We start from the raw sequence: 10,370 nt of genomic DNA, 5'->3' as shown, positions 1-10,370 counted from the left end.
AGGAGTCAGCACCGCCGGAGTCTTGGAGCCGCTGCAGAAGGGAATAAAGAGAGATGCAGGGATTTGTGAGGTTACGGCGCCCCAGCTGCAAGATGCACTAGCCGGCTGCACCCGGGCATCGGCTGACTTGTTGGAACCGGAGTGCTGTGCACGGGAGTGTGCATGAGTTGAAGTTGCTTTCCCGGGGCTCGTTCTCCACGCTGCCGGGAGGAATCCGAGAGGCAAGGAAATCACTTCGTCTTGCCATTGATTGGGCATCGGGAGCTTTTTTTTTTTTTTTCCCCCTCTCTCTCTCTTTTCCTCCGTCTTGTTGCATGCAAGAAAATTACAGTCCGCTGCTCGCCCGCCCTGGGTGCGAAATATTCAGCCCCGCTCTCTCCCGTCCATTGTGCAACCCAAAGATGAAAGACCGAAGGGGAGAAAGTTAAAGAAATCGCCCACATGCGCTGGATCAGTCCACGGCTTGGGGAAAGGCATCCAGAGAAGGTGGGAGCGGAGAGTTTGAAGTCTTTACAGGCGGGAAGATGGCGGACTGGAGCTGAAAGTGTTGATTGGGAAACTTGGGTGATTCTTGTGTTTATTTACAATCCTCTTGACCCAGGCAGGACACATGCAGGCCAAAAAACGCTATTTCATTCTGCTCTCAGCTGGCTCTTGTCTCGCCCTTTTGTTTTATTTCGGAGGCTTGCACTTTAGGGCATCGAGGAGCCACAGCCGGAGAGACGAGCACAGCGGTCGGAATGGCTTGCACCACCCGAGTCCGGATCATTTCTGGCCCCGCTTCCCGGACGCTCTGCGCCCCTTCGTTCCTTGGGATCCAGTGGAAAACGAGGACTCCAACGCGCACGTTTCCCCCCGGCAGAAGCGAGATGCCAACTCGAGCATCTACAAAGGCAAGAAGTGCCGCATGGAGTCCTGCTTCGATTTCACCCTTTGCAAGAAAAACGGCTTCAAAGTCTACGTATACCCGCAGCAGAAAGGGGAGAAAATCGCCGAAAGTTACCAAAACATTCTAGCGGCTATCGAGGGCTCCAGGTTCTACACCTCGGACCCCAGCCAGGCGTGCCTCTTTGTCCTGAGTCTGGATACTTTAGACAGAGACCAGTTGTCACCTCAGTATGTGCACAATTTGAGATCCAAAGTGCAGAGTCTCCACTTGTGGAACAATGGTAGGAATCATTTAATTTTTAATTTATATTCTGGCACCTGGCCTGACTACACCGAGGACGTGGGGTTTGACATCGGCCAGGCGATGCTGGCCAAAGCCAGCATCAGTACTGAAAACTTCCGACCCAACTTTGATGTTTCTATTCCCCTCTTTTCTAAGGATCATCCCAGGACAGGAGGGGAGAGGGGGTTTTTGAAGTTTAACACCATCCCTCCTCTCAGGAAGTACATGCTGGTTTTCAAGGGGAAGAGGTACCTGACAGGGATAGGGTCAGACACCAGGAATGCCTTATATCACGTCCATAACGGGGAGGACGTCGTGCTCCTCACCACCTGCAAGCATGGCAAAGACTGGCAAAAGCACAAGGATTCTCGCTGTGACAGAGACAACACCGAGTATGAGAAGTAAGTGGCTCTGCTGAGGGGGCTCTGCCGGTCAGCCCTGGGCCCTGCCCACCTTGTGCAGGTGTGAGGTTGGGGGATGGGGGTGGGGCGTAGGAGCCCTCTGGCCCCTTTCTTCCTGTTCTGAGCCTGGCACTGAGCAGCCTGGTTCAGGTGTGTGGCTAGGAGCTGGAGACACAGAGTTTGAGCTCTTGGGGACAAACAGAAAAGCCTGGAGCACTTTCCTGGGCCAAGTAGGCGACATTGTCTCCCTCTTGCTTGAAAAACGTTCAGGCCATGTATCTCCAGTGAAAGGTGTGGGTTTGATCCAAGTCTGGAAACTGTTTCGCCGGTGGGTGCTGGGAGGGTATTTGTGAGGGGGCGTCTAGGGCCCCGGAGAGGCTCTGAATCCCCCCAGAGCGTGGGGACCTTTCTCCAAGATTGATGTTTTATTTGCTTTTCTCACAAGCAGGGGGAACTGCTTTCCCTGGGATTTTCCCAGCCTCCAATTGTCATCTTTCCATGAGCCTTAAATTTCTATAAGCAGTGGAAGTGTTTTGATTTTAGCTGTAAACTTTTAGTGCCTGCATTTTCCCTACCCCCCTTGGCTTGGCTTTTGTGAAGAGAGAGTGTAAGTTGCTTGGGGCCTGTGATCTGTCTTTCTTTCTTTCTTGTCTTTCTTTCTTTCTTTCTTTTTCTTTCTTTCTCTCTTTCTCTCTCTCTTTCTTTTTTCCTTCCTTACTTCCTTCCTTCCTTCCTTCCTTTCTTTCTTTCTTTCTTTCTCTCTCTCTCTCTCTCTCTTTCTCTCTCTCTCTCTTTCTTTCTTCATTCATTCATTCATTCATTCATTCATTCATTCATGTCTGTTCGTTTGTTTGCATATATCCTGTCTCCTTGCTAGGAGTAGCCTGTCTTTAAAACCTGGGCCTCTGCCCCACTGCTGTAAACTCCAGTTGCTAATTTAGATTTCCCTCTCCCTTTTGTCTGTCTATTTGCATGTAAATGGAGACTGTTACTGTGAATGGGCCTGTGAAACCTCCTTACCCTCTGTAGTGAGGCAAGTTTTGTCCAGTTGCTAAGTAACTGAGTTGCTTACTTTGTAGGCCTTCTCACTCTTCCTTTTCCTTCCTAGTAGCAGTAACTGACACCCTGGATTTGGGGTCAAAACTAGCCTCCACAAGTCTGCTTTAACTTGAGCTTTGTGGGTCGATTTCCTTGTAGATGGGGTCGGCGCACCAGACTCACATCTGGCTGTGAAAGAGTTAGTGAGTTCCTGCAGTGCATTTCCATGTTACACCAGTTAAAAACCAGAGCAGCCTTGTGCTACCCACGGAAGGAAGGGGAACCTCTCAGCTGAGTACAAGAGGAACTGGCAGAGGGTGGCAGATTTTGCTGTTGATTCATGAAATGTAGAATAGGGGAAACGCTTCGCAAACCTGGTTGAAACAGGAAGGGGTATGGTGGGAAAGAGGCCCTAAAATGAAAGGTTTGATTGTTGTCTGTGGATTTCCTCAGACACTTGGGCCTCTTGTAGGAGTGATTCGAAGGGAAATTCAGGTCCTCTTGTACTTGATCGTAGACAGTGAAGGAGAAAGTAACCAACACTCAGATTCCTCGACCCCCAACACCTTGCTTTTCAGGCATAAGAAAAGTTCAAGGCTAAGGTCAATTATGACTCTATATGTGACTTTTCTTCAGGGGCAGTTATGTGTGAATGTTGGGTGCAGCTGTAGTGGATTAAAATTTTGTCACAAAAGAAACAAACTGGTTAGTAATGAACTGCTTTGTTTATACAACATTTACATTGACCTATTCCTGTGGGTGCCAGTAAGAAAAAAAAAATGCTTATAGCCTTTCAGGAATTTCTTTGTCTGGCTTATGGTGGAGTAACTCGAGATGAAATTTAACCTTTCAGTGTCTTCTAAAAGCGAGTCTCATCGAATTTTGTGGAAAGATCATGGTGGTCTTCGTTCTTCTAAAGGGGCTGGAGCTGAGATCTCACCTTAGAAAATTTGAAATATACATTTGGGAAGCACCCTCAGTCCAATAGAACAATCCTGCCTTTTTTACCCTCTCGTGCCCAAAGTCAGTATTAAGACCCTGCCGTCTCTGCTGAAGCTTCTTCTGGAAATTGGCAATGAAGGAAGGAGGGGCTGGTTTCCTAGAAACTTTAATTTTTGCTAATTAAATTTTATTTTTGACCTCTTTGTGATTGGGCCAAGACATCTGACACCCACACCCTTGTTTTGGTTTGTGTTTAAAGACCCACAAGGGGTCAAGACCTCAAGATTGGGTCTCATCAGAAAAGTAAGCGGCATTTAGTTAGGAAAGCAAGTTTGCTCTTTCTCCTGAGCAGGGTCACTTCTGGATTTTCTTCCTGTTCGCCTTTTATACACTTTGCAGTTCTAACCTTGTTTAATGGGACAGGATGGTGCCGCAGAATGTTTATATTCATTAGCCCGATCTATGTGCGGTTTTAACTCATTCCTCTCATTGGGTTATCAGAACTCTTCATCTTTGAGACATGATGCTTGCAACCATGCTAGCCTTTTACTGTTGACTTTTGGACACGTGAAGGTGAAGAATGAGCCCTGAAATGTGGTGAGAATGCTCACGAATAGGAAGCAACGCCTGTTCTGGAGTGAGCCGCTACTGTGCTACTTATACTGATGTTTCCTATAAGTCAGCCTTGCACGTGTGAGATGCAGAACTCCCCACATCCAGTGCTGATTTTCTCCAGAGCTTTAGAGAAGGACGCGATATTCAAGTGAGGTATAGAAGTCATCCAAAGTTGACTCTCATACTGATTCATCATGTGACTTTTGATGCATTACCTTGAACATTAGTTTATCCTTTTGTGGAATGGGTTTTAGACTCCTTCAGGGGTGCTCTAAGCATTCATTTGGTCGTGGCGTGTAAAAACATCAGTTTTCATCTACTTCTTTTTTTTATTAACAAGTGTCTATGAAAAGGCTTCAATTTAATTTGCTGCCACAAGCAACCACATATCACTTTGCTTTGGACTTATGGAGTCTGACAATTAGATTGAAAGTTTATGGTATCATAGCTGATTTAGGATACTATAGAATATATCAAAATGTATCAACTAAAAAAAGTTACTTTTAGTGAAATTTAGCCTTATGTGATAATAAAGATTTAGTGCTAAATGGTTGTGGACTTTGATCTCACCTGCACTTTTGTGAAAATCGGACATTTATTATTAAAAGTATAGAGAGCGACATAGAATGAAGAAAAATACTTTTCTCTTGTAATAGCAGTATTTTTGATCCAGAAATCCAGGATTATATTAAAACATCCATTTTTATGACACAATTAATTTTCATCAGTTACATATATTAACAAATGTAGATGACACCAGCTGAAATAAGTCTGCAGATGATTAGATGATTTGTAATGAGGCTTCAGAGAAATTCTATTTTACAATCTTAGAGCTTCTTATGCATCTTTAAAGAATCACTGTATTTTTGCATGAATTTCATAGTTCAAATCCCTTCAAAGGACATGATTGTGAAACTTCAAATTCGGCTTTCTGAAATAGAAGAAGGAAATGAGAGGTGGCTTCTATCTTTGACCCCTTTGAGAAAAGCAGTGGTGAATATTTTAAGCAGCTCTCCTGGGAACAGGCAGGATTCTATACAGGCCTTTTTGACATCTTTCCCTGTGTTTGTTGAACCCTGTACCTCATAATCCTCGTGTCTCGAAACTAAGTAATCATTCAACTCTAACATCCTCATCTTACAGATTTGGAAACTGAGAGATGGAATGTTTCAAAAGAGGGATTTACTTAAGGTCAGAAAGTTGGTTAGCGGCAGGGGTAGCTGGAGCCCGGGAGCCTTCTGAATTTTTCCCCTTGACCTGCAGTCTTCGGCTGTCAATTACAGAGACACTCTTGAAAACATTTTAGTGGCTGAACCCTTATTGATGCTGTTTCTTATGGGACTTCTCTTGGAATCCTTTGGGAAGCTGATGAAGACTATGGACAAAGTTTGTAAAAACAAAAGAAAACAAAAAAACCACATACATGCACAATTTGTCATAAAGTTTTAGGGTTTGACACAGCTCCTACTAAGTGCATCCTGAGATTTACAAACTCTTGTTCTAAAGCTTATATTTTGCTTTTCATTGCCAATTAAGGTGTCTACGTCCCTGGAACTGGTAAGTAGTTTTTCGGACCGTCCCCAGGAGTTTGGGGAATAGGCTGTGAATTAACTGGATGGTAAGTTGAATTCAGGTGCATTTATCACCCAAAGAAAATGTGCACAAGACGTAAATATTTGCTTATTCTCCACTATCCCAAACAATATTAGCAGACACTTTGAGCAAGTACATAGTCTAGCAGTGAACCTTAGATGACTGTTTACCTCTCCCAAAATGAAAGGTAGAAAGTGTGCTTCTCAGGTTTTAAATGTAATATGTTAGCACCTTTTCCTCAAAAGGTATGTGACAGCACAAAAGCATTTCTAAAATAAACCATGTAAACACAGTTTAAAAATATAGGTAGGGCCACCCCTATGCAAAATTATGAAGTTGGCAAGCATGTCTTCTTTCACTGAGGTTCTAGTTCTGTTTTCTCCTTTCTCACTTCCTTTGAACTTGCTGTCTTGAGAGCACCTGAGAGCTTTATTTACAAGGAATCTGCAAATACAGTTTGGGGGTTGTGTGCTACTTCTAGGGACGTTTGCATTTTGATTGAGTGCATTTGAATTAATGAAAGTTTAGAATGGAATCTGTAACAAGCTAGGGGCCTGCAGGATTTTGTCATACTAGAATGGCTTGCTGCTAAAGCTTGGGCAGGCACTGCCTCTGGAGGCCACCTTTGGTCCCCCTGACTGTGACGGCAGTTTTGGATGAGACAGACTTGGAAAAGGGGGAGCTGTCACACCCTCGGATGGTGATCGTTCTCTTTGTCAGAAGGCCTGCAGATGTGCTTCCCCAGAATGCAGTGCTAGAAACACCTGTCAACAATGACCTCGAGTACCCTAATGTCACACCAGAGGTTGTATTGAATAGGGCTTGGCTGCTTGGCTCACAGCCATCTTGCAAGGTGTCTCGTCAGGCCATTTTACAGGTGCATAAACTGAGACCAACTGTGGTGAGGTGCTTTGTCTAAGGCTGCCCAGCTTGTACATGGCTGAACTGAGGCTACATCCCAAGTTTTCTGGCTCCCAGTTCTCCCGTTTTCACTGAAGCCTGCTCCAGCCTCATGGCGTTCACTTCTCAGCACAGCCTCTTCAGAACAAACCAGGTCAGGCTAAGTGCTCATTGGGTTCTGCTGTCTTCTGAACATGTTCGATGTGCAGATGTGAACGCCGGAGCTTGTGTTTCCGTGGGCTTAATGACAAAGTGTTTTTATTCGGAAGCTCTTCTACCTCTGACCAAGTTCCTATAATAAACAGGGACTCCTTCAAAACTGGAAGATTTCTTGAGTCCCTGTTATTTTGAATTTACCTTTATTAGCTCATTTAAACCTTTCAACAGCAGTATGACGTGGGTTAAATCCCCATTTTACAGATTAGAATGCAGGCCCCGAATCTGAAGGAAGGAGCCCGAAGTCACATCTAGTGAGTAAACAGAGTTCTAACCAGGGTCCTGAATTCCGAAGAGAATTCTCTTTCCTCTACAAAATGTTACCACCCTACAGAATCAGACAAGATTTCTACCTGTGTACCTGCTAGTTATTAGTGAGTTCAGTGCGATTCTGGTGTTTGTATGTCAGATCTTCTGTTCCTTTCTCTTCTAAACATGTTTCCCAAGGGGGAAAAAAAGGGCTCAGAGACATGATAAGGATGCGCCGAATTCCGACGTTAAAGCGTTGAACTCCTTGAACTCTTCTACTCAAAGAGTTTCCTGACCTCGTCTAGGTAAACTCTGCTTTTCATTCCCTCCTAGAGCTCCCCTAGGAGAGGCAAGGATGTGAACGACGACGGGCGAACCTTGCCCTCGCTGACAGCGCCATGCGGCGTGCCCTCTGTAGTTGGGGTGGCAGTGACTGTTCCGTGTGGACAGTGATCCAGCAGAAACAGAAGAACCACTGGGAGACTTCTTTTCTGGTAGAACAGGCCAGGTTTCTGGAACACTCCACCTCACTGTTCTCAGGTCCTCGGCTCCGTAATGAAAACCAGCGCTTAAACAATTATAAGCGTTACACACAGTCTGTCTTTGTGGAAAACTGGCAAAATGTAGAAGATATGAGTATGAAAATGAATTTCTCATCTAATCCCCATGATAAGAGCTCCCCACTAATTTTAAACAGTGTAGTCAGCCTGTTATAACACACAAACATATATATATAGTTCTATTAGATCCTTTTATCTCATATCTAAGTACCTCGTATAGATGTGTTAATTATTACTTCATTAATAGGAAGTAAATAATGAATTCAACACATTTCCCTTAAGTGCCTTGTTTGTGCTAGACACATAGGCGTTAGAACTGGGGACCCCTGCGGTGAACAAAACATTCTCACCGTCATTGTCAGTTTATAAACTTGAAGTCAGACTTTCAGTGTGTTTTTGCATGTCACTTTTCCCTTAATATTATCCAAGAGCATTTTCCTCATCTACTAAATAGAAAGATCATATTATAATATTCAAATAGGATTTTTAATGGCTGCATATTTTTTCTAACCCATAGCTGTACAATAATTTAAGCATTTACATTTTCTCAGAGATTTAACTTGTTCCCCATTCTTTTTTTATTTCTATTGTTATAAATAAGTCTGATGAGTTTCAGTGCATGGAATATTCATTTTCTTCTTGACTAGGGTCACTTTCAGAAGACGACACAGAACTTCCTCTCCCTTACCCCCCCACTCAGTCTTTTTGGAAGAATAGCTATTTTAGTTGAGTAGCCATCATTAAATGACTGCTTAGATAAACATTTGTAGGTGTTAATTGGTCCTGCAGGGGGTCTTTGAAGTTCCCACAACTTCTGTTCCCTTTGAAGTTTTGTTTTTGCTGGAGCCAAAAACCTCCCTGCCTTTCTTACCATGCAGGCGTCCTCGACCTTCCTTCTCCCTGCAGTATACAGCCTTTCCTGGGATTTCAGAATCTGCAGGCCTACCCTGGGTTGATGTCATTCTTTTAGCTAACTGTTGGTTAATCAAGGCCCCGTTTCTATTTTCTCTTTGGTTGTTGACTCCACGGTCCATTGGAGGTGAATTGGGGCATGGCTTTAACCTCTGGGCATCCAGGTGAGGAAGGTCTGCGATTCCAAGTGCAAATGAGACAATTACAAGTGATTTAAAAACTGAGACAGAAAACAGAAGTGAACCAACAGTTTATGCCTAGTTAGTTATATTCAGGGCTTTCTTTGCATGGTAACTGCTTTGAACAGCAATGAGATTTGTAGGGATTTGTCCCCTTCTCGTCTTTTGGGGAGTCCTTTAGGAGAGAGCCTGTGACTCTGCACCAGGGACGTAGCCAGCCGTTGTTCACGTGAGCTGTGGAAAGACCTTCGTGGGGCCTTCAAGCTGGAGCTTGCTAGTGGCGTGGCGCAGGGTGGAGCAGGTAGAGAGTGGTCTCTGGGGCAGTCAGGCACTCACTTGAATCCATTTATCCTGAGTTCCCTGGTCGACTGCTCTAAAAATGCAGGTTTCCCCTTCACCAGTTGAGGGTGACATTTAGGGGACACCTCATCTGAGTGCAGCTCAGCTGCTCGATAGCCTTTCAAGCTCTTAGGTTGCAAAGTGCAGAAATCAGTCAGGCCACCTTAGGTGATAGGATTTATTTTAAGGGGACATGGGGCAAAAACTGAACTGGAACTGCTCCAGTTAGTTCTCAGGACCCGGCACAGTACCTGGGATCGGCTCCTTTCTGTCCACGCTGGGCCTTCATATCTCTCTTGGCCAGCACCCCTGTTCCTGTGTGTGTCTTCCAACTCCTGGCAAGTCTTTCCTGAAGCTTCTCATCCAGGCCCTGGAGGAAACCAGCCCGATTGCTTTGCCGGTGACCACTACTCCTTCTGCGAGAGCTATTCATATGAGGCCATGTCTTGGGTGTATGTCACCTCATCCGTTAAAAGGCTGCTCTGTCACATTGCCATTCTTGATTTAATTGGTGGCCATCCTTTCTCAAAGAACAGCCTAAAGTCGCTTCCTGGAACAGGGGACTGTGGTTAGGGGAAGTTGGTTGTGGCACACACTGTGCAAGCCATATCCTGTTGGCACTGACATCTTTGAGCCCAGTTGATGATGATGATAATAGCAATAGCAACTAATATTTCTTGAGAGTGTCCTGTGTGTTGGGTAATGGGCAGTATCTTCTTTAATCTTTATGTCCACCCTAGCAGGAAGAAACTCATTTTAGATGCAAAACGGAGGCAGAGAATCTTTAAAAGTGACTTGCCTAAAAGCACACACCTAGGATGTGAACCAAGGCCATCTGACTTCTGAACCTGCGTTTTTAACCATGGCTTCTGCACAGCTGGAACTAATATCATAAAGGCCATACACTCACAAACAATAGCATGATTGATTTATAGAGTATCACTTGGGTTTCTCACCTAGAATTTATTTAATCTTACTTTGGAGAGACGTTTCTAACCAGTTTGGTAATCTGGTTTCACAGTCCACAGTAGATGAGAAGCAGTAAATTTAGAGAGAGGGATTCTTGTAGACAGATCTGGGAAGAAGGGACAGCTGGCAACCCGAATGTAAAGAAGCAGGCCAGGAAATTATAAATGTAACAGCCAGAAGAAGTAAAGAAGCACTGCAATTTAAGAACAGCTGGCCCAGTGCCCGAGAGTGTGTCCTACAGACTCTTCAGGAGTGTGCCTGTAAATCCCACCACCTAGCACCGTGC

The 10,370-nt window shown here is 44.6% G+C and overlaps 1 protein-coding gene across 2 annotated transcripts in view; it reads left to right on the top strand.

Moving 5' to 3' along the window:
* The first annotated feature begins 6 nt into the window (after positions 1-6).
* The window catches only part of EXT1 (exostosin glycosyltransferase 1), a 272,395-nt gene continuing 262,031 nt past the window's right edge, over positions 7-10,370 (top strand). For both annotated transcript variants that reach the window (XM_023530785.1, XM_011360372.1), the window contains exon 1: positions 7-1,572. In XM_023530785.1, the coding sequence (XP_023386553.1) occupies positions 611-1,572 (962 nt within the window). In that variant the 5' untranslated portion in view covers positions 7-610. The remainder of the gene's footprint in view (positions 1,573-10,370) is intronic.

The sequence above is a fragment of the Pteropus vampyrus genome, unplaced genomic scaffold, assembly GCF_000151845.1.
Source record: "Pteropus vampyrus isolate Shadow unplaced genomic scaffold, Pvam_2.0 Scaffold54, whole genome shotgun sequence".
Lineage (NCBI taxonomy): Eukaryota > Metazoa > Chordata > Mammalia > Chiroptera > Pteropodidae > Pteropus > Pteropus vampyrus.
Note: the sequence above shows the minus strand (reverse complement) of the source record. Positions and strands in the feature narration are given on the sequence as shown.